This window comes from Scardinius erythrophthalmus (genome assembly GCF_964197995.2).
Source record: "Scardinius erythrophthalmus genome assembly, chromosome: 4".
NCBI classification, from domain to species: Eukaryota; Metazoa; Chordata; class Actinopteri; order Cypriniformes; family Leuciscidae; genus Scardinius; species Scardinius erythrophthalmus.
The window spans coordinates 4,378,550-4,403,801 of record NC_138224.1 but is presented as its reverse complement, the minus strand read 5'-3'; the positions used below and the strand labels follow the sequence as shown (position 1 = coordinate 4,403,801).

At 37.7% G+C, this 25,252-nt stretch overlaps 1 protein-coding gene across 8 annotated transcripts in view; it reads right to left on the bottom strand.

The window, feature by feature from the left end:
- Positions 1-5,736: 5,736 nt before the first annotated feature.
- The window catches only part of tfec (transcription factor EC), a 49,452-nt gene continuing 29,936 nt past the window's right edge, over positions 5,737-25,252 (bottom strand). For 5 of the 8 annotated variants that reach the window (XM_081363621.1, XM_081363622.1, XM_081363624.1 and 2 more), the window contains 7 exons: positions 15,392-15,637; positions 14,969-15,070; positions 12,817-12,862; positions 10,911-10,967; positions 9,942-10,017; positions 9,035-9,182; positions 5,737-6,709 (listed from right to left, as the gene is read on the bottom strand). In XM_081363621.1, coding sequence (XP_081219747.1) covers positions 6,281-6,709; positions 9,035-9,182; positions 9,942-10,017; positions 10,911-10,967; positions 12,817-12,862; positions 14,969-15,070; positions 15,392-15,637 — 1,104 coding nt within the window. In that variant the 3' untranslated portion in view covers positions 5,737-6,280. Of the gene's footprint in view, positions 6,710-9,034; positions 9,183-9,941; positions 10,018-10,910; positions 10,968-12,816; positions 12,863-14,968; positions 15,071-15,391; positions 15,638-15,995; positions 16,053-16,242; positions 16,606-19,333; positions 19,598-25,252 lie in introns of those variants that run through there. The other 3 variants (XM_081363620.1, XM_081363626.1, XM_081363627.1) reach the window with 3 other exon arrangements.

Here is a 25,252-nt window from a genome sequence, read left to right as displayed (position 1 = left end):
TTTGCACTTTGCACTGGTCAATTATAGATATTAAGCATAAAGAAAATATACAGGGCTCCCACAGGGCCACGGGAGATCTGGCCGCGGTGGGACAGAAACTGGGCGGTGTCAGATGTTGGGTTAGTCTATTAAAAGTGGGACTGTCTATAAAATTGCTGCATATTAATAATCATCTTTTTTTTTTTTTTTACGTTTACTAGTGACCAATAAATCAACCCATTAATTGGCTAATTTCTGATATTTTACGTTTTTTAGTATACATTCAGCCAATTCTGTCATTTACAAAATCTCCAAGCAATTTCTGTTTTACTTTTTTTATTATTATTAATGAATTGATTTGTTTTATTATTATTAAGTGGGTTATTTGTGAATTTTTTGTAAATAGTTTATTTTATAATTTTTATTTTTATTTTTTGGCAATTTTATATACTCCATTTGTTCGATTGTTGTGTGTGCGTGTGTATGTATGTATGTTTGTATGTAAAAACAAATAATCACTATTTAATTTTTTATATATATATATATATATATATATATATATATATATATATATATAAAATGAAATAGTGATTATTTGTTTTTTATTGATAATCAAATTATCATCATATATTTATATTTTATAGTTGATAGCATTATATTGGCTTTTCGCTGCCCTGATTTCCAGAAATCTGTTTCTACATCAGACATTGGCAACTCAATATCAGTGGATCGCTGTATTTATGGCAGCAAAAACTGTGGTATAGTTGCAAAATGAACATTCGTCAATCAGAGTTTCACACGTATGCCGGTAAATGTAGGTAAACCTGTGAATTAATATTCACTCATGTATATGCATTAGAAAACCAGAGCAGCAAGTTTCCCTCTGCCTGTGATTTCATTTCCAGAATGAAGGTTTGGCAGGAGGCAAATTAGCATTTAAGAAATGTCTTTGCTAGATGACTGTTCTCCCAGCACCTCCAAAACTCTCTCTCTCTCTCTCTCTCTCTCTCTCTCTCTCTGTGTCTCTCTCTCTCTCTCTCTCTCTCTGTCTCTCTCTCTCTCTGTCTCTCTCTCTCTCTCTCTCTCTCTCTCGCTCTCTCTGTCTCTCTCTCTCTCTCTCTCTCTCTCTTTCTCTCTCTCTCTCTCTCTCTCTCTCTCTCTCTCTCCCTCTGTAAATGGTCTTGTCCATTAATGTCTGTCTGGAACTCTGTCAGTTCACTTTGTCCTAATGACACACTCTCGTCTCCACATCCGCACTGGTTGTCTCAACATCCTGCCCTGATCCGAGTGATTTAAAACACACTCGACCGTACCCCATCTTTATTGTGGAATAAAGCACACACGGGCCCTGAGATACCTTTGCTCTCCCCGTCTGCATCTGCGGCACATCTGGAAGTGTGCGTCTAAATAATTGGAAGTCAATTTGTTTGAAGTTATGTTTTGGCATCTGGTTCAATTCATTCGATCTCTGGAAATCACATTCAGGGGTTTTATAGCGCCGCCCAGCTGGAGGCTTTTCATCTCTTTGTGCTCCGTCGTTAATTTGGCTCTCCGGCCAGTGATGTGGGAGTTTGTGAAATACTGCTGGGTGTGGTCCCATAAACACAAAATGGAGGCTCTGCCCCAGAGGATTATGGGAAGGCTGGTCAGTGGGGTTCACCTGGGGACGTTGCCGTCACCACAGCTCTCATGTGCAGTCTAACCCTGGGTAGTGCTAGTTAGCCTATGTCACCATGAAATCAAAATTGACAATTCTTAATTTGAAGGGAATATTGCTGTATTTATTATAAAAGATTTATCTGTGCACATCTGTATTTTTTTTTTATTGTGCCCTCATAATTTTTAATCATAGTAACTTCCTCTCCCTCTTGCAGGAACATCTCTTCTCTGATGATGCGTTCACTGGCGTGAGGGCGGAGCAACCTGTCACTCACATCAGATCGACCAATAGCAAACCACAACCATCCAATCAATTCCCTGCAAACTCAAGCCCCGCCCTGCAATTTTTCCCTGTTTGAGAAGCGATAAGTCACAGTAGGGAAGAAAAGACTATCGTAACTTCCGATTCATGCCGACTTTTATTATTTGATTAGAGCAATTTTAGAATTTTTGGTTCTTATGAATGTAAGAGTGTAACATGAACAGTGGAATATAAAGCGTTATCTTTTCTAGGACATGCATCGTTTTGAATTTAATACATGGCCTGTCAATGTTTGCATAAATTGTTCATTTAAACGATAAAAGTTAATCTAAGAGCCACCACATCAGACTTTGTTTTGTTTTTAAGTTAATCACTTTATTTAATTTGTTGCAGTGCCAATTATTTCATCTAATTTATACCATTTTTTATTTAATACATTTCATTTTTTTTTAATTATTATTGTTTTAGTTAATCATGTTAATAATGTTTTAATGTTTTCAATGCTATAATGTTTTTACATGCACATTTTTTTAAATGTATTTTGTGTATTTTTTTCAGTCTGTGTGCTAAAGGTTTGTTATTTCCAAAATGAAATCATTAGCAATGCCCAACAATGTCATTGACCTCTCCACCAGGTGAGTATGAGATTCTTTCTTTCTTTCTTTCTTTCTTTCTTTCTTTCTTTCTTTCTTTCTTTCTTTCTTTCTTTCTTTCTTTCTTTCTTTCTTTCTTTCTTTCTTTCTTTCTTTCTTTCTTTCTTTCTTTCTTTCTTTCTTTCTCAGATTACAAGAAGGATTTTCTCTATTATTCCTGCATAAATAACATCTGATGCTTTTTACAAATCTAAGAAGCAAAGCCACATATTACAAATCTCCCACTGACTTGCAACTTCTTTTGTTTCCAAGATTTATATACGTCAAAATCAGACTGTGGAACAATACGGAGATTTCTGTGAAACATGATTTACGGACTATAGATTCTCAGCTCTCAATGTGTGGCACATATGAGGATCTCAGTCTATTACCACCATCTGCTGGTGACACACAGGACAGCGGGAACAAATCATCTGAAAACAGGTAACAGCAACCCTCCATTTTCTGGGATTCTACATTAAAGTCACATATTAATTGTAATTGTTCTAAGGAAGGAAAATATATTGACCTATGGCTGTGGATGATTGACATACAATGTAGAGTATCTAGTCTAGTTTCTGCTGCATAATACATTGGTGTGTGTGTGTGTGTGCATTTTAAATAATGTATGATAGATTATTAGTGGTGAGATTTGAACAGACCCCTAAACCTCGGGATGAAATGAGTTTTGTCGCATGTAACTCACCATTTAACGGGTGACAAGCTTTGAGGAAGGGACCAGAGTTACTGTATAACTACAGACCCAGTATCACAGAGACTTGAAGGTGGACTCTTTTGATCTGGACCAGTTAGAAAGCATGTAGCGATACTCAAAAGCCATGCCCCAGCATTATAGCTCAAGTTTCACTCAGATTGTCTTCAGAATATGTAAAAATCTAGTTTCGTTTTCATCTGACTACAACAATTGTAGATCTCTCCTTCTCTAGTCTTGCATATGTGCGATAGCATGATTGCTTTTTGCATTGAACATAATATTTGTTCCTTTTTCAATTCTTTATCCATATTGAAATAAATCAAAGGATTGTGTTTGCGGAGGAAAAATGGTTTGGAAGTGGCTGAGAAAAAGGAAATGGGAAATTGCGCTCATGGAAATGATTTCCATAAGGCCTCGTCCATGTTTGTAATTTAATGAAAATCCATATTTACTTTGGGTAATTGCTCTGGCCAATTAAGCGTAAACATCACTCAGCACTTTGTAGTTGGAGTATCAGTGCTTGATAATGATGTGGCAGTTCAATTTTATTTTCCGTCTGCGGCGGAGATGCAAGTCGAAGCTTTTTCGATTTCATTACAGAGAAACATTCTCAAACATTAATTTAGCCAGGCTTTGATGAACACGGGCTATCTGTCGAAATGCATTGACGTGGTTTTTTTTTGTTTTTTTTTTGTGCTAGTGTTTGTTGTATTATTAATGTGTTATTTCATTTTCGATTTTGGTTAAATAATATCTGCTAATGAAATGTGTCTTTAGAAGGCTGCCTATTCTGGGCAAGTCCAAAATAAAACTTTAAATCAACTTGACTCAGAAGAGGCTCAGAGCAGCCGTGAGATTCGTCTTACATGTTGTTGCTAACTATTTATGATCGTTAGTGTTTGTATATGCAGTAGAACTCAACTCGTTTGGGATTCAAAGTCTGGTGTGATTTTTCTCTTGACTGTTCTGTGGTAAACTTCTGCTGCGGATGGTTTTTGTTAGTAGTGGTTCAGAAGACTGTTAGCACATTATTAGTGGTTATTCGAGTGTCATTAGTGTCCTGCGGGTGATGGTCATCTTCATCACTGGTCAATCAACATGTCAATCAAACTGTCGGCCTCCCAGTGCGAGCCGGTACTTCAGACCCGGGTCTCATCAGTGTCATCATCACTCCTCAGTCTGGGGCCGGATTCGCAAAAAATCTTTTGTTATGTAAGGTAAGTAGAAGTGAAGTGCTTCTTTTATTAAAAGAATGTCTTAATTGACAGGCGTCAATAACTTTTTGAATGTAAAGTTTGTAAAATGTGTTAATGACATTAAAGGTGGTATCAGCGGTTTCAGGCCCAAACATAAATGATCACATTCATCTAATATTTCGCTCGCTGCACGCCCCATAAGCATGCTGTCAAAAAAACGCGTCTCTCTAGGTAGCCTAGGCTCTGAGATCTGCACACATAAACAGTTGGTATCAACATCACTCAAAACCAAAATAAATAGTGTTCCAACCAATCATCGACAGGGGCGGGTGTTGTGAGGTTTTGCGCTCGTGCACGGCTGCCTATGACGGCTGCACGCGAAAACCTCACAACACCCGCCCCTGTCGGTGATTGGTTGGAACACTATTTGTTTGGGTTTTGATTATTTGGCCAAACAGACTGAAAACAGCTGTTTTTGTGTGCAGATCTCAGAGCCTAGGCTACCTAGAGAGACGCGGTTTTTTTGACAGCATGCTTATGGGGCGTGCAGCTAGCGAAATATTAGATGAATGTGATCATTTATGTTTGGGCCTGAAATCGCTGATACCACCTTTAACTGTTAGAAGAATTTATTTGATAGATTATAAACGTATAGTACTAATAAGTATTGCAATGCTCAATAATTGATTTTCAAAAAAAAGTTTAGCATTGTAGATTTAAGACTAATTTATGAAAGCATGTTTCCACCATGGAATAAAAAGATAAATTCAAACTCAAGTTCATATCTTGCAATTCTGACCTTTCCCCCCCAGGAATTGCAATTCTGAGAAAGAAAAAAAATTGTGAGGAATAAAACTCAGAATTGCTGGGATAAAAAGTCGTAATTGCGAGAGATAAACTATAAAATGCAAATTATTTCTCAGATTTGTGGCTTTATATCTCGCGATTTTTATATTTTATTCCATGGTGGAAACATGCTTCCATACGAATTGGAGATTCACGATGAACATACTTTTCAAAAATGTAAACTTAAATGTGAAGTTCTAACATTCTACAAAATATTCTAAACTGCCATTTTATTATTATTTGATAGGGACATTTACTCACCTTCATGTTGTTCCAAACCTGTGTGACTTTCTTTCTTCTGTGGAACATAAAAGAAGAGATGTCCTTGTGTTTGTTTTTTTGGCCACCAAAACAGTTTGGTTGCCAACATTCTTCAAACTATATTCTTTACCGAAACTTTGACTTGAATGACAATTTGAATACGCAAGAAATGTGAGACAGTGTGTTGAGTTTATCAAAAAGGGGTTTATTGTGTTTTCCCACACCCCTAGAGTTATATATAAAAAGTAAAAGAGTTAGAATAAGAAATGTTTTTTTTTTAAAGAATACAGTGATTAAAACATAAATACTTGAACAGTATGTTTCTGGAAAAATACATTATGTATGATACAGAAAGACGTGTTAGGGTTTTCCTGCCTAGCATAATTACATCTGCATCGCTTCTGGTCTCAGTGGTAATAAAGTTAGCTTGCTTTGGGATAAGGCACAAAAAGATTTCTTTCTTTAAACTGGTCCGTCTCAACAATGCCATTAAGTGTCAGAAATATACATTTGGTAATCCAGTGATCGCTTGTAACCAGTGTTATCGCTGTACAGACAGTCCTTTATCTGCACAGTATGTCAATGTCAGTAGATCAATCAGTCAGTCTCCCTTTTTTGATGTGTCTGACTCAACATTGGGGTAAGATGTTGGGATGAGTTCCCGTTGTCTTTGTAATCCAATGGAAATGGGAGGTCAGTTACACAGTGTTGCAGGTCGGCGTCGGGACGGTCAGAGATCGTCTGCTTCCTCTGAGCTGAAGCTGCTCCTGCGACTGCTCCCTTTGGACGCCGCGGGCGATCCGGCGGAGAGGAGTGGGTCGGTCCCGAAGGGCGAGAGGGGGTCGTCCATCAGGATCTCGTCCAGCCGGTGCTCTTCTTTCAAGGTGCTGCAGAAGAAGTCAGTGAAGTGGGAGAGAGGATCTGAGAAGGTGGTGGAGCCGTCGGTCTGTTCTCCGCCGTTCCCCACAACCATGGCCGCCGGCAAGGGTGTCCTCTGGGTGTAGTCCGGGCCGCTGATGTCCTCCTGAGGGTAGAGGGGGGGCTGGCCTGGCTGTGGGGGGGTCTGGTGCTGCTTCAGGAGATGGGATGAAAGTTCAACTGCTCCCATTGAAGCAGCCATACTGGGCAGACCGTGAGCACGAGCCTGGATTTCCAATTCCTGTCAAAGACACACACAGGAAGGTGGGTTGAGATAAACTGTCCCCTTTGCATTCAGGCCGTCCGGGTCAAGTCTGACAGAAATAGATGGCGCTCTAATTTGGTCTCTTTCCTCCTTTTTTTGCTCTAGGCCCTCATGTGCCATAAACACATGAAGGGTGCATTCAACTTCAAACTCATCCATCACAGAGATAAATTCTGAGGTAACTTCCAGCAAGCAAGGCTTCCCGTTACAACATGACAGCTTAACGGTGTGTGGCGCACAATCATTAACTTGCCCAGACCTTTGGCCTTGAGCTGACACCATTACACAGGTTTTGGTGAAAATATTCTTACATTGGTCATCATTTCATTGTCCTGTTTATTAATATGAGTACATTTTACTGTGACTAGAATGGCAGCTAATAACAATTGCCTGTTTAAAAAGCAAAATAAACCAAATAATTGACATATTTTATACATATTTAAATATCTGATTAATGTTATGTATAGAATGAGTTTGGGTGATTGGATCATTTAAAACAGGGGTGCCCAATCCTGCCCCTGCCGATCGACTGTCCTGCACAGCTCATCTCCAACCCTAATCAAACACACCTGAAGCAACCAATTAATGTCTTCAGGATCACTTGAAAATTAAAGTCAGGTGTGTTTGATTAGGGTTGGAGATTGACTGTGATGGACAGTCGATCGGCAGGAGCAGGATTGGACACCCCTGATTTAAAACATTATTATTGGATAGTACATTAATATTTTGTATTTTACTTTGAAAAACATTAATATCAGGCTTTTTTTGTGTTTTTTTTTTTGTTGTTGAATACTTTCATTTATTTTTATATTTAGACTGTATTTTTATTATTGAGTCGGTTTATATTATATTAATATAAATGTTATATTCTATTAATATTTAACAACACGTACGCACTATATAATTAGGGTTAGTTGCTTGTAATTATGCATAATTTACTGTTTTGACTACAGTAAGTACATGTAAGATGTGTAACATGGACACTGTAAAAAAGTGTGACCTCATTATTTGTTTACTCATCTTCTTCTCAATCTAAAATAATTTAAATATAATGATGTGCACATTTATTACTCATTTTTGTTATTGTTGATTAAATAATAAAAAAAAAAATAATGAAACAAGATTTGTTCACTCGTTTTGGTTGATGAGATTAACACTAATTACTAACCTAGTACTCATGCAAGTGTCTACACTACCCGCAATGGTTTCATATTTCCATTACTCCCACACATCATCTGTAGCGGAGACAGTCTAAATGAGCTATTGCATTGCCTCTCAGCGTGGGTATCTTCAGACACTCAATTGAGGTATTATTAGCATTAGCTTTTGGAAAGGAAGCCTCGGGGTAATTACTTTGAGGGCTAATTGCGATGTCTTCACATGTGTGAAGAAGACTCGCGCCTGGTCCGTGAATATGTCAATACTGTTGGAAACTAATGCATAAATTCAGACGAGGAGCCCAGCTCTTCAAAGTTATTAGCCCTCATAATCTAATTCCGGGGCACATTCTGCTCAGATAATTATTAATCAGATAATCACCTCAGCTCACCGTGTTTTAAAGCGGGGCCGGAAAGGCGGTTACAAACATCGAAAGGAGCAGGCCGCTCAGATGTCAGGCACATGGGGAGGTGTGTTTGAACCTTTGTTTTCAAGCTAAGCTGGTAAAGATGGTGATAAGCTTAAGTGACCAGTTAAAACCACTAGTGTGGACACTATCATGCTGGTTTTAGCTGCTTGTCCATCAATGTCGGGGAGTAACGAACTAAAAGTACTGATACTTCTAGGTTTTTCCTTCCAGTTTCAAGATAATTTTCCAACGAGAAACAAAACAATGTTACCGCATTTTATCATGTCTGTAGATTTGACAAGGAGAGAGTTAAGGCAATAATTAAACATGGCCCTTAAATAATGGGAAGCCCAATTCATTTGAGAGAATCGCTTTGTTCAAACGATTCAGGTGATTACGTGATTCAGTGGTCAAACAAACAACTCACCAATTCATTTTTTGCCCCTTTGTCTGTTATGTAGGGAAATTCTGCGGTTTCTGTTGTAACTCTTTTTGACTGAATAATGAATTAGTGTTTTTCCCCATTTGTTTAAATAAAATTAGGGTTAATTTAATGCTATCAGTCCAATTTAGATGTTATTTCGGATAAATGCTCAAAGTGTAGAATTAAATTGTTTCATCTGATAGTTTATAAAGATGTCTTTTTTCTTGCCTTTCGCTCCTACAACCATCGCTTTCTACCGTCTCTCATGTCTACATCTCATTCTCTGGCCACATTCCCCTCGTGTCTTTACCTGGATTCGTAGCTGGAGTCTTCTGTTGGCCTGTTCTAGTTTCTTCTGTCGGCTCTCGAGATCACGGGCGTGCTGCTGCTCTTTCTGCAGCCACTTAATGTATTCCACCGAGGCCTTGAGGATCGTCCCTTTGTTCCAGCGCATATCACTGGCAGAGAAACGTAAAAGATAACCTTTCTCAACAGCGCCTTTGCATCAGTAGAACTTTCATGCACAGAGAAAAGCCTCACAAGGGTCTCCTTTTTTTCCCCAGGACCAAGAAACTGTGATTTACATGGCCAATTATTCATTCTCGGACATTACCTTGCCTTTGAATGGGAATTTTAATGGAATAGTTAAGTACGTCTGCAGAAAGACCATTCTATGGCCCCTTGTACGGTAAAATTAATCCCTGAGCAAAAATAGGTGTCGGAAGAGGCGGAAAAAAAATTGGACTTTGGAAGCCGAAGTAAAGTGCAGTCATTCCCGATACCATTACTTTTTAAAAGGAGGAAAGTGTCGTGAAATTGTCTCTTTCTTTGGAATAAGATGTTGGCCTGATCTGAGCTAATAATCTCCTTTATCTTGTGTTAATGGCAAGGTGACAGCACTAGCCTTCCATTTAAATTCGATAAAAAGTTCAATTAAGCCGGGGCAATGGGCTCCCTGTCTGCACCGTACTTCATCTCTGGGTTCAGTTGTGCTTAAACTTTAGTTCAAATGGTCTATACTTTGCCTTGAACCTCATTTTCATCATTCAGATGGTGGTCTGTTCGCGCTGTAGGTATTTCCTTGAGAAATGAGCCCTGAACTGTCATTTTCTCTCTCCTTCGGCATCATTTTGCCCTGTCTTTAAGAGTCTATCTCTGATGTGATTTGATGTGAAGACTTTGAGTTCGGCTGTGTATCCAGTAAGACTTTTACTTACGGGTCATTTGATTTTGGTATCAGCGTTCCCAGCTCTTTGATCCTGTAGTTGATGTTGTATCGCCGTCGTCTTTCAACTGGCAATTATGAGAACAAAGTAAGTCATGCAGCACAAACCTAATATTAATATTAAACGGAAATTACAAAATGAATGGCTTATTATTGAATAGAAATAATTACATGAAATATTTTTTATTATACATATTTTGTTGAAATTGACTTGAACTGTCTTTTGAGACCCTAATGTACATTAAATAATAAATAAATAAAATAACATTTTGAAATTAGCCTCATTATCACAAAAAACTGAAAGAATATTGGTAACACTGCAATAAGGTTCCATTCATTAACATTAGTTAACTGCGTTAGTTAACAAACTAACAATGGAAAGTATTCTAAATGTTAATGTCAGCATTTACAAATACATTATTAAAATTAAAAGTATCTGTTAATATAAATGCTCACACTTTAGATTAGGGTCCAATTCCCACTATTAACCAAGACTTTTGCCTCAATAGACTCCTAATTATCGCTTATTAATAGTTATTAAGGTAGTTGACAAGTTTAGGTATTGGGTGGATAAGGCATTAATATGTTCTTTATAAGTACTAATAAACAGCCAATATCCTAGTAATATGCATGATGATAAGCAACTAGTTCAGAATTGGACAATAAACTAAAGTGTAACCACATAATATAATGACCCTAAGCCAACATGAGCTACCAGTTAGTTAATGCATGTTAAGTAATGGTACCTTATTATAAAGTGTTACCAGAATATCTCTCTGACCTAATCATCCATTTGACAACATTTATTGAAATTGGAGTTAATTTGAGTCTGTAAAAAGCACACCACAAAAAGAAAAGTCATTGTTTGAGTATTTTTGTTAACAACAGATTCCCGGAGGAATTTTTCGGGCCTCTGAAAAGAACTTGAGGGTTAAATAAGCAAGTGCAAATGCCCTCTTACTTAGATTGTGGTTGTCTTTTTTCTGTCTTTCTTTGGCCGTGACTCTGGTGTCGTGTTCTGTAAGAGAAGAAGAAAGGATGGGAAGGTTATTGCAGAAACTGATAAGTGCATATCCAACGGTAAGTTGAACACCATGCTGATGCAGAAGAAAGCTGTTAGATTAATAACATCATTAGTTTGAACAACTTCCTAGCCAGTCCTCAAGATTCCTGCCTAATGCTCCCAAACCAACACCCATCTGATGCAGCCACACATCAGCACAAGCCCTCTTTTTGTGTCTGAATAAGTGTCATTCACCCCAGACTCGTCAACACCAGATCTGTCTTAAAGTAGTCTTCTTTTAATCCTTCCGGACCTTACGATTAACCAATCTGCTGCTGACGTCCCGGAGCGGGTGAAGAGGAGGGAGGCCTAATGCTTCTGCATTCATATTCACATTCACATTCTTCCAAATTATATAATTGGGAGCAGTGATTGGATTTCTCAATTCATTTCTGCTGATTCAATAAGGTCATTTGAGCCATGCGTAACCAAACAAGAGCGCCGTGCAGCACGCTTGTGTGAAAAAGATAGTAATGCACTTATTTTCCTGCCGGAGTGAAGAGTTCTCCAGGCATCCTTTCTATTTCCTGAATCAATTAGCTTTACTTGATGCATGACATTCATAAGAAAAAAGACACCCACAAAGGAGGAATTGTGCCGTGTCTATCATGCTAAGAATACATGCTACCATATTCCGCTCACTGAAGCATTGATAATGAAGAATGAGAGCAACACAAAGGCGAGCTAAACACGGAGCGCGCCGACTCTTAGAATAAGACAGCTGGATAATAACATGAAACATACAGTTGTGTTTGGCTTTCACAGCCAGGGCCTTTTGGAAAAACACATGTGGAATGAGCCCGTCTGGGTTTGCTTTGCTAGATCTATTTCCAGTATGCCCTAGACTTTATATAGTGTTGTTTTGTTTTTAACAGCTGTTGAATAGGACTTGTCTTCCCTACATACACCTATAAAATACATTATATTTGTGTATATTATATTTATGTGTAAATATTTTCTTATACTACAATAAAAGTGTTCCCAAGAAACGCACAAAAATAATATTTACTGTTAGTGTTATTTCGTGTGTTTATTTGGAACACTTTTAGCATAGTATAATATAATATAATGAAATATAGCTGAAGTCAATTTAAAAAATAAATGATTTAGAAAATGCATAAACTTTAATGTAATTTTGAGACCGCTAATTCATCATTCATAATTCAGGTATGGAGCTAGTTGTGACAAGGTCACAAGTTTAAGTCCAAAAAAATATTTCTTTGTTTATTCGTCCATTCATTTGTTTTATTTTTTGTGTTCTTAGGTCACAAGTCCCAAGAAACACACAAAAAACAGTGAGTGTTCTTACTCTCTTAGAAGAAAAGGTTCTGTCAGGTGTTTCATATATAAAACCTCTTTTGGGATTCGGAATATATGGCATAATTTTGTGCATTCAGCTTTAATTAAATAATTTTCTTTAATTAATTTAAAATTTTATGAATTAAACAACTTGAAAACATACTTCATCACTAGAAACATGAAAGTATTATGCAATCATTTAAGACATTTGGGTTCTTTAAAATTAAGTCAAGAACCCTGTAGGGACTTCCACTTGTGACCTTGTGGAATGGCTTATTGCAATGCTCTACCAGATGAGAAACAGAAAATGAACCGTTTCAAAACTGCAGTCGCATCTTTGCAACTGCTCCTGGAAGTGTATCTTTCTGAAATGCCTTTGCTAACAGCACAGGTCCTGCTCGGACAGGCGTCTGTACCCTTCTGTGCTCCGTACCTGTGACTTCCATTTTAACTGAGAGCTTTGTGGGCAATGAGGGTGTCAGTCCACCGTGAGCGGCAGTCATACCTTGGTCGCCGCCGTACATCTCCAGCATGCTGTTGTTCAGTGACACCTTCAGAGGAAGAGAGAGCAAGTAAGTCCAGATTCACACAGGGACATTACATGTTCACCATGTGTAGTGATTCTGCATGCACGTGATCTTTTCTCCAGTCTATTTTTTTATGTAATATTTCTATACAGTCTATGTAATATTTTAGATTTTTGACACCGACATTCTCTATGTTAAGAGTAAATATTGTCAAACAGGCCTAGATGAAGTTTACCCACTTTTTTACACTAATTTGAGGATTAAAATGTGAATATTACAGTCAAATGATGCATAATCAAATGAACTAAAATATGTAAAATGAGGACGTTATGAATGATGGATGCATGATCTACAGAGCTTTTATATGCATAAAGTCTTATGAGTCTTAAATGAGCAGAGAAATTAAGCAAACAGATGCAGCGCTCCAGGAGACAAAGGAGAGCGCTGTACAGCTTCTTTTTTTTTTATTCTCGGTTTCTATTATTCTGAGCTTACATTATTGTTCTCCCCACATTGCAGGAGTTTTGCTATGGCATAATCCTTTAACCATTTACATGTACATACGTTTTTCGCCAACTACCAGTCCAACAAAAGCTAGAGCAGCGAAAAGCCCATTTCTGTCAGCGTTATAGGTGAAATGTAAAGGTAGTGCAGGATTAAAGAGGAGGTCAGAGCGTTACAGGAAGGCGTTATAGTGTTTCCTCCGCTCGTGCGCGCTTCTCCATTATCTCAGTAGAGGAAAGAGTGCGCTTATCAACATGAAAGATTGCCACAGCCCCTTGACTGTTCACGTCGTAATCGCTTCAATCCATTCCCATCATGTTAGCAGATATGTTGACACGGGGAAGCGGTTTGATGCGTCGTGCTGTATGACTAATTAGAACGAATTGATCCGTTTAAGCATGGTATCATTTCTGAACAAGTCCACTGGGAGAGAAGATATTAGCTCAATCCGATGCTTGACTGCTTACTCAAATACAAAACTCACTTGCTCATTCTCTCTCTCTCTCTCTCTCTCTACTTCCTCAGCACACTCTGCCTTATTCGTTCCCATCATGCTCTTAGTATCACATACCTCTCTAGTGAGTTCAGGTGTTGTAGTAATCACAACTCAAGCGATGCTTTGTCCATCCACGGACGTCAGTACGACAGTAACAATTTCATGCTGGTCTCACACATAGTTGGGCCACTTGTGTGCCCAGATGCTTACCTAAGGGTTTTCATTGGCTCTAGCGGAATTGCAATTCCTCAGCAGAATGCGCTTTTGGCATTTAGCAGAGTTGAGGTATTTTTCTAGCTTGCTCCCTCTTTCTGGTTTGGAGAAGTGATCACTCATTAACATAGCCTGGCTCTTCTAAGGCATACCTCTCTGCATGCCGACATCATTAACAGACTAATCTGTATTGTTCCACTGTTTAAAGCCTGAGATTTAAGTCTGTTCCCCCTTTTTTCACTGCAGAGGCTGAACTTTGACTCTCAGCTGGACCTCACGCAAAGACAAACCCCTTTTCACAAGCACACCAAAGGCACGTGTTTGTGTTATTGATGTGTTGAATTAATTTTTAAACCTACAAATGTAGCTTATATTTTGGATTCAGACCTGTTTTATTCATCTAATTAAGTGTGCATTTTATGCACATGCAGAAGTACTGTCATTTTCAACACTTTTACTCAAGGTCTGTTTATATAATGCATCAAATAGCTATTTATACTTTTTTATAATCATAGTAGTTATACTTGTAGGTATTATAGTTATAGTTAATACTTTATAAATGTTTTAGAAATATTTTTAAATGAAACAATTATATAAAATAGTATTTGATCTAATTATTGATAATTAGTTCTTTATTTATATTCTGCAAATATTCTGGTTGTTTTCAATTCAATTGATTATAAAATGTACTGTAAGGCAATAAGTCTACATTGTAATGCATTACATATTAATTTACTTTCAAGTATGATTTTTACTAGATATTTTGACAGTCAGTTATTTTGACATACTGTACAAGCCATTTATTAACTTAAGTATAATTTTCCAGTACGTTGTACACCTCTATACACAGGTCATTATTAATTGCACGGGACGAAACAGTTCGACAAAGTGCAGAGATCAACTTGGTATATACTTACGTTATTTTGCATTATGATTCCTGGCTCCATACAATCCAAACCCCCATCTTTGAACCCGGTTTCAAGGCTAATAAGATCATCGATAACTTCATCCATTGGAAACTAAAAGAAAACAATGATTATAGCACATACTTCCATCAATAGAGGTTGAATTTGTCAATCTGAGATGTTGTTTTAAGTTTCATTTTTTACTGTCGTCAGTCATTGTGTCAATCCAGAGTAAAAGTGAGAGACGTGTGAATAAACTGGGCCACTAATCCAATAACAGATGATTCATCATCTCTGAAAGACGACTGTGAGGATGAAGCACCTCTTATCAGAGCAGCCGACCCATCCTTTAATTGTCAACGTGATCAGAGCTGAGTGTTTAAAGTTACTGATGAGTACAAACACTCAGAGAGATGAGATCACAGAAGTACTCACCTCGCTGTCGTGATTGTTGGCCAGTGTGAGCAAGGTGACGGGGCTTCCTGGCGTGCTGCTGTCGCTCATGGGTGGCATGTGTCCGTTGCGCATGACGGGCACCGTGCCCAGGGCCTGGCCCGGGTGAGGATGGGCGCCCGGGTGGGCCTGGCTAGCAAGTTTGCTGCCCAAAGTTAGGTATTGTTTGACTTGCTGGGCCTGGGTCTGGTGGAGGTGGTACTTGGAGTTCTCCAGATGACTTTGAACCTTTAAAAAGAAGAGAAAAAAAAACTTTTTTTTTAGCTTAGTAAGTCTTGTTTGTCCACAAATGATGTCCTTGTACTTCTATCTCTTTCATTTAACTTGTTTTCCAACATTAAGCATCTGCACAACCAAAACCACCATACCATATTCAAGATATGCAAAAAAAACTTGCAATTATTTCCTTCAATTAAGCATATATTAAGCCCAACATCGCATGTCTCAATGTAATCTCAGTTGCCTGCTTAAAACGTCCCCAAACGTGACTCAATCACTGCAATCCAACCTCAGCCAAAAAAAACAAACCAAAATTCTGAAAGGGATAGTTCACATAAAAATTAAAATGCTGTCATCATTTACTCACCCTCATATTGTCATGTATGACTTGTTTCTTCTGTGGAAGACCCCACTGAGTTTCATCCTATGGACAAAAACATTTTTTTCAGTTGTTCCACAGAAGAAAGAAAGTCCTACAGGTTTGAAATGACACGAGGAGGGTGAGTAAATGATGACAGCACTTTCATTTCTGGGTGAACTACCCTTTAACCAAGCACCAAAACGGCCCTTATCTTGCGCAAAACAAGTCAAAGCAGAACATAGCAGGTCCTTACGTTGGAAACTCGAGCTCCGTCTCTCATCTTGTAGAAACTACAGTCAGTTAAATGTGGCATTCTCAGTCCCTGTACTTCCACACGGAGGAACGCTAAGGTAGGATCCCAGGCTGTGGAGAGGAAACCAAGTGACTGTCCCCTCTTGTTCCTGTCCGGTCTTTATAACCAAGCAGGAGGAACTCCGTGACCTAATTAGCTTTAAGACCAGGCCTTTCCTTTTTATCGCAGGTCGTAGTAGTCACCTCAAGTGGAGAGATTTCTGATCTGACAGGTTTGATCACTGCAGGGTCGAGGTCTTTTGCCTATATGGCTAATTCGGTGGGACCGCCCAGTTTTGTTTGCGTGAAGCAGCCAATCCCAGACTTCCCCCTTCTACCACTTCTGCTTCAGGGGGTCCGAGACAATTACTGCTTGTTGTGTGTGGTTTTCAAATGACCCAGAGGCCCATCTCTGGACCAGACCCACTAGACAACATTGTCTTGTATCTGTTTTCAAAAACTAACTGTCTTGAACCCGGCGGCTCCCCTAATTTTAGTCTATAACATATCGTAAAGCTAAATATAGGAGGGAAGCATTCATTCGGGGTGATGGAGGCGACCCCTAGCAGTCATTATTATGTTGTCTACGCTCACAAAAGCACAACTGTTGAGTTACTTTTATGGCGGTCAAAGTATTTTCGGAAAAATCCAAAACTGAACTTTTACTGACCGTCGACTAAAGATACTCAATTGTGTGAGCGAAAGTTATGCTTAATTTGATCAAAACGTCTGTTTGCAATAACAAAAGAGGCATTTAAGGCTCATGCTAGTTGAGTCAGAAACATTGTTGGAAGTTCGGCTGTATTGCCTTTCAATGGAAATCTTAAATAGAAAATATTATCCCATACGCACTGAAATAGTTATTTAAGCCCTTAAAGGATGAATCCGAGGACCAAATCGGATCTTCTATGCCCCTCTGACTGCATATTCAACAGTTCACCAGAGGTCTGTCTCTGTTTATCAGCCATTGCAAAGCTCTTTTCATTACACACACTAGATTTGGCTTCAAAAAGACCTAAGAGTGTAACTTCTCTCTTATCCTAGGCAAAGGTGAAAGAAGTCATTGTGTTTGAGAGCTCATCTCTGCAGTGGGGAAGGGAAGGGTTATAGTTGTGTTAAAGGGCCACGTCCTTGACTTACATCTCCTCTTTCTGTTGTGAATGCAGGATACAAGACTATTAACTAATCAAAGCCTGTAATGTGTTTGAAGTTGTAGTGATTTCGTTCACAAATAAAGTGTAGACAATGGAAGCCCTATATGTGAAGATGTATTAGATGGCATATTTAAAACAACATTACACATTCATTAACTAAACATTCAACATGCAGATTATGAGCTGATCTTACGCTAAATTATCAATGATACAGTTGAGATTTGCAGGCTTCATAAAGTTCATAAACTTGTTTTTTTTTACACTTTTGATAATGTTTATATTTTGATGTATATCATATAATGTTTCTATTGTCTACAATAGTAATGTGTACTCCTTTAAATAACTTTATTAAATAGAACTATTAGAATTCAAAAATAATGACAGTATGGAAGTACAGAAACACTGACACATTAATGTAATATAACATATAATAACAAAAACATTTCCTTTACCTTGATTTGGTCTTTAAGTGTGCATCTTGCATAGAAACCCTGTAAGTGTGTCTGGAATGATGAGATATAATCTATTGTGCTAGCGTTGATGTTGCTTAATTTTGTTTCAGCATTAGTCAAGTTCTGGTTTCACTTCAGAAAAATCTGTGTTTTGAAACACTGGGGAGGGGGGCAATTTTTACCGGCTTTAGAAATCATGGACAAAACCTTTCATGGCCAAAAGGTCAGGCATTATTTTGAGCTGGAATGGGTAAAGAAGTTAAATCACTTCAATATAAATCTAAAGGATATGCCTTTATTTTGACAGATGTGAGTCAGAGATACTCTTTTGTTTTGTTTTGTTTCTTTCTGAAGACATCAGTTGTGCTATACTGAATATTCCTCTTAAGAATCAAGGCTGTTAGACCACAAAAGTTTCTGAGGGGAAGAGAAAGTAAAACTTCTTACACACACACACACACAACACACCAAAAGAACGGAATCACATTCACATCAGGTGTTGTTCCTTCTATTGAGTTTGACAGCATGTTCTTGATATTTCTTTGCACAGCAGCAATAAACATATTTAAACAATTTGCAACACTCAAAAATGCAAAATGTCAAAAGGCAAAAATGCAAACCATCAAACCAAGCATAATTTATTGTCTAGAAATATAGGTTTCTAATATGAAAATATATTTGTGTATTATTTGTACTATTAAAATATTAAATGCGATACATGCTTATAATATTTCTTTTTTAACATTTAGTCATTTTTGAGGACTTAAGAGTCCAAATACTTTTTGGGAACAATATGTGCTTTACAGCCACTTAAAGGTATAGCGGAGGATTTTTTACTTCTGGGTGGATAGCCTATACTATTGATCCTCCTAATTGTCAATCATTCTGGTGAATCAATCAAACTTTTCAAAAAGTGGAGAGGGCGGGTCTTATCTAAAATTCGGAAAGATCCTCCGCTATACCTTTAATGTGTGTGTGTGTGTGTGTTTTAATCCTACTTCTGTAGGATTCAACTATCTTCAAAAGTATTACAGATATGTTAAAATTTTGCAAGAGCCATAACTCTTTTTGATTGTATCATCTCTATCCATTTAACCAAGGGTCCAATAGATATTCAATGTATATTTATGCTTATGACAAACACTTTTATCCTAAGTGACGTATGATGCATCCAAAACATTTTTTCATTGTGTTTTCCCTGGGAATCGAACCCATAACCTCGAGTGCCATAGTGTACTCTACCAGTTGAGCAACAGGAAGCAATCTCTTCAAAACAGCACTTTTATAGACTCAGAGTAACCGAAGCTCAATCTAAACTCACAGTTTTCCATTAAACAATTCCAAGCAGCCATTAAAGAAACATTGCACTCAAAGACACACAAACAGCATTTGAACTCAAACTCATGCAGCTCTCATCCCTATTTCTCTCGTTTTTGCAGCTACATACCGGCAGCAGTTGGATCTCAGAGAGAGAGATGACTTGAACCACACAGCAGCGGCTCATGGTCCACAAGAAGGCCTTCACAGTAGGTCAGACTCAGCAGGAGTCACGCAAACAACACGCACAAACGGCCTGCAGTCTTTGCCCTTAAACCGCAAGCCAAGAGGAGTTGGAATCTCTCAGTCCAGTGTAAACGCAAAAAGGATAGGAAAGCAGAAGGATAACTGAGCATATGTGTGTGTGTGTGTGTGGCTTTCCTGAGCTGTGTGTGCAGAAACACGGGCCTGGAGAGGAAGGCATGACACAGCTTTCTCAGCTTCCTCTGTACGGGATCTAGTGGTCACCCAAAGGCCTGACAGAGGCAGAATTTCAGGTGCTAGAGACTCGGAGCGTTATTTTGTTCATGGTCCTTCCTGTCTGACCCTCTTTACAGCTTTACTCAGCACATTCCCCTGATAGGTCATCTCTTTAACACTCACACACACAACGTACATAAAAATTAATCAAACGAAATGCTACAGCAGACACACTCGCTTGCATGTGCACTTGTAAGTAGTGTAGCACACACACATTCACTTTGAGAACCAACAAGTACACTCAAGGCCAAAAAGTGCATAGTGCTGCTTACTGAAGCCTCTCGGATTAAAATTACTACATGTTTTGACTGTTTTCCATTCAATTTTGTCTTCCAGGGCAGTTTTTATATTGCACTATGGAGATTTGTTTCCCCACAGTCTGCAGTGTTGTTTGTGTTTCTCTGTAGAAACACTACAAGTCTGACTTACTGCTAGTTTGATCCACCAAGTCAAACAGATGAGGAATTTATGGAAGTCTGTTTCCACCTCAGAGTAAAATAAAAATAAAAAATGTAATTGTAAGATCATGTTTAAAACAAGAAATAAAGTCATAGTTGTGATTGTGAGAGATGAAGTCTCTTGATGAGATGAAGACATAAATTAGCAATTTTGAGAAATCATTCACTGTTGAGAGAGCTAAATTTGCGATATTTAAAAATCGTGATATTTAAAGTCACAAAGTGATATAAAGTCACAATTATGATAAATGAAGTCGCAATTGTGAGATATTAAGTGATATTGCTAAATATAAATTGCAAAATAGTCGCTTTTCAGTGCTGCATAATATAAACTAAGCAAGAAAATTGAGGTCATTATAAAACTAGTATCTCAAATGATGATTCATGGCATGAGAACAGTGAGAAGATGCTTTGGAAATGGTTGAAATCATTGCAGAGTAGACAGGATGTGTGTATCAGCATCCTTTTGTTGCCTTGTTTCCTGTTTTAAAGGAAATGCAAAGGAAAGTTTCTAGTAATTGACTAAAGTGCCATTGAACCTGTGTGTGTGTGTGTGTGTGTGTGTGTGTGTGTGTGTGTGTGTGCGTCCGTGTGCGTGCGTGCGTGCCTGCCTGCCTGCGTCTGGTATTCCCTATGTTATGGGGACCAATTTGACCTCATGGGGAATTTTTTTTGGTCCCCATGAGGAACCATACTAAATACTAACCATACCATAAATCATACTAAATGAATCATACTAAATGAAGTATTTAAAAAATTACTTAAAGTTAGAAAGTTTTCTGTGATGGGTACCTTTAGGGGTAGGGTTAGTGTAGGGGGATCGAATATACAGTTTGTACAGTATAAAAATCATTACATCTATGAAAAACCCCCATAAAATATGGAAGTGTGTGTGTGTGTGTGTGTGTGTGTGTGTGTGTTTTCTAGAGTTTCTGTATGTGTTTGTATATTTACCTCTAACCAAAAATCCTGGTTGGCCACTTTTCCATGTTTTTCTCTGGGCCCGGTCTGAATTCTCACCTTTGTTAGTCCCACATACAGTATGTATAAAACATGAGCTACTTCCTGTAAGAGTTGGGCCGCTTCTGAGACAAGACTTCAAAGTCCAGCTCACACATCTGAGAGCTGTTTTATCCAAGTAGAAAAGGAATGCATAATAACCAGAAGACTTTAATGATTCATATATAAATTAAATATTACACTCATTTTAACTGTATGATAGGAGTGCCAAACTGTCCTCCCTGAGCTCAGTGCTTCAACCCAGTTTATCAACAAGAAATATGGAATGTGAAAGTAGTACATTTATATATGACATTTACCTGGATTCTCTTTCATTGTATGATAAAGTGACCCCAAAAATGTAAATGTTTTATTTTATTCTATTTTATTTCAAATGTACCTGTGCAATTATTCTTTTTTATTATTCTTTAAAATCAATACCAGATGGCTTGTTATTTTGTTACCTATGGAAGCTTGTTTCTGCCACGAAATAGAAAAATAAAAAAGGCAACTGAGAATATTTATCTCACAATTCTAACTTTTTGTTTCTCTGAATTGGGAGTTTATATCTCGCAATTCAGACTTTATAACTCACAATAGCAAGTTTATATCTTACAGTTCCGAGAAAAAAAGTCAGAATTGCAAGATAATCTAAACTTGAGTTTATATCTTGCAATTAAGACTTTTTTCCTCACAATTACAAGTTTATAATTCACACTTTTTTTCCTCGCAATTCCAAGTTTATAATTCACAATTCACACTTTTTTTCCCATCGCAATTCCGAGTTTATAATTCACAATTATGACTTTTTCATGCAATTACAAGCTTATATCTTGGAATTCTGAGTTTATATCTAAATTGCAAGAACTGCATGAAAAAAAGTTAGAATTGTGAAATATACACTTGAAATTCTTACTTTTTTCTCCCAAACCCGACTTTATTTCTCGCAAATAAGTTTATATCTTGCAATTCTGACTTTTTTCTCACAATTCTAAGTTTATATCTTATAAACTCAAGATATAAACTTGGAATTGTGAGGGGAAAAAATCTGAATTTTAAATTTGGCAAACTTAATGTGTCTTTCGTATTCGGGGCCTTGTAAAGATGCTTACAATAGTTTTGATTTTTAATATCTGAACTGCCTATTGTGACCATACAGTAAAAAGTATTTGGACTGGCAAGTCTCGCTTAAAAATGTTTGAATGTCATTGCATTGGGTAACTCTGAAAGCTTGTCAATTCTGAGTTTCAGATATAAATTCAGATTTGCAAGATATAAACTTGGAATTGTGAGATATAAACTCTATTCCGTGGAAGAAACAAGCTTTCATAGTTAACAAATGTTAATCGTCTGCAATGTTACATAAACAGCTTCATAGGTTGCTAATAGGTTTGTGTGTTTAAAGAGTGGGCTGAATAGAAACTTGGTTTCCCCAGAAAAGATGTGATTACGTCTAATGCGATTTTCGATGTAAATCAATTAGCCTCCACTCCATCAGGGCTGACAAGGCAAGCCGTTCACAGGCACACCTGAGAGGAATTCACTCAACCCCGTCCCATTCAGACCCACAGTTCCTGTGCGCGGACAGATTTAATTGCAGAGCCAAAACAAAAAGCAACTGTAAAACACATTCCTCTCTATTCAAATATAGGCTATCCGCTTGAAACCACGCATTGGAAAGCAGTTGTAGTGAATCCGATCAATAAACTGCTTTCATTGGGAAATTTATCCACAATATTTGGAGTAGCAAACGACTTTTCAGAAGCATCTAACCGTTTCCCATGATCTTCTAACTCGGCACCCCGCTTTGCACTGATCCCCTTAAAATCACAAAATGACCAAACCGCATCACATGACTTCCCTCCACACACTAGCCTCACAAAAAGGACCCAGCACTCTCAGAGCAAGGGCTTATGGGTAAGCTGTGGTTTTGAAAGGCCTTCTTTATCTGGGTTTGGGCTAATCACTGGTTTGAATCACCTACATGGATTTATTTTTGGCAGAGCAGAGTTGTGTTGTAACGACAGATCGTAATTTAATTTCATGGTTTGTCTTAGTGAGGTGAGCTGGGGTAAGGAACATTTGAGGATATTTCTGTTGTACACAGACGTAGCAAACATATAAAAAGAAGTTACGGTATCCAAGCAGTAATGTACAAATGTACACTACCGTTCAAAAGATTGTGACTGAGTCAGTAAGATTAAGGAAATTCATAACTGTATTTAGCAACACATTAAATTGATCAAAATGTCACAGTAAAGACTTTTAAAATGATACAAAAGATTTCGGTAAAATTTTCAGGTGACGTAGTTATTTACTATAGTAATAACTAACCCTAACTGTTAAGCAGCACAAATGTTTTCAACATTGATTGATAATAAGAAATATCTTTTAAAATCTTACAGACCCCAAACCTTTGAACAGAAAATGTATCACAATCACAATGCTAGGGTGTTGCTCTGCGGTTTCTGAGGCGTTTTGAGCACGTTAAAAAGTACTGTAGTGTTTGCTATGGTCTTCTGGATAGTTTCTTACTGGCCCAAGTTGAAAGAGCCCATTCTCAAATCTATCGGGTCCCTTTTTCAATTTAAGCCTTTGAGGTATTTTCTCACCTGTTTCAAGTTTGATTGCTTTTAAAAGCACACCTTTACCCAACAAACTAGATGTCATTCATGGTTGAGGGATGAGTTACATGCTAAAGTTTGGGCTTATGGGTTTATTCAAATCGCTCACACTAAGTATGAGGAACAGTAATAACAAGCACCACTGTCTATAGTAATGTATAGTCATATAACATGGCTGAAAACTGTATTACAGACTCCTTAATTTCAGACTATACGGTTTTATTTTGAGTACTCTCATGTCATTGTCTCAACTTTCTGTTGTAAAATAGCTGAACACAATCAATCCACTTTACTTCAAATGTCATGAAAGATTGAAACGGGGAATTCAATTTGGCCTTTAAACACAGACTCTTGTCTTATCTGATTGGAAGAATGTACATTAAGCATCTAAACTCTCATTTATGAGTGCAAGTTTAAGGGAGTATCAAAAGTTGAATGGGTTGTCACTCCAGATATCTGCACAATTGCTGCCTTTATCCTGAAATTTGAGTTTATAATGTGAGTGATAGTATGGCCTATGGTCCAGAGTAAAATATATTGAACTTTACAACCTTTTTTTTTCTTCCAAGTGCACATAAAGTGCATTTGTGAGCTAAATTTGCAAAGCTCTGTTCAAAAGCTTTAGCTTGAGATATATTCATTACGGACTAAATCTAATTGTGTAAAATGAAATAATGCAATAGCTGTTTAATGAAGACTAAGCAGAAAATTAGATCAACTTTGACCTTACCCGAACTAATAATGCGCAGTTTGAAGGATGACAAAGAAACGCTTGTGTCCACGTTCTCTTCAAGTCAGTGTCATTTATGTGTGTGTGTGTGTGTGTGTGTGATGTGACTGTGGAGAATCTACACAGCGTCCATGTGCATTTGTGGACATACACAGAGGCACAAGTGTGTCTGATTGTGCCGTAACATGCGTGACACGTTAAAGCAGTCATGGTCGTCTCAAATACAGTGTAAAAGCCTTCAGTCATTACACTGACACAGTGAGACACACAAATCTTATACTCGCACACACAAAGATTGTTTATATCTATGCTCAATGTTTTAGCATTCATGTTTGATTTCAGTGTCATTTCTCAAGACATCATTGAACTGTTCTCAAACTTTGTTATATTGAGTGAAATGCATGTTATCACATTACTTAGCTATGCAAAACAAAGGTTTATTCACAAACCCTATAAATATCAGCTCATCAACAGTGCTATAAAAGAGGGGGTGAACTTTTCATATTTCAGACCTCTTCTTTATTACGACCTAATCAAATGAATTGTAATACCCAGACATTTCTTTTAAGATGAATACACTGATTTTGTGATTTAAATTGGATCATTGTAATTTCCTTCCACAGACCGAACTCTCCACACTCTCCCGGCCCAAATTGATTAATCAGCACAGCCTGAGTTGAATTTGATCGTGGAGTAGAAGAACAGACGCTAGTACAAAGTGACCAGTGTGGCGGCCTCTCATGTTCAGGATTGAATGA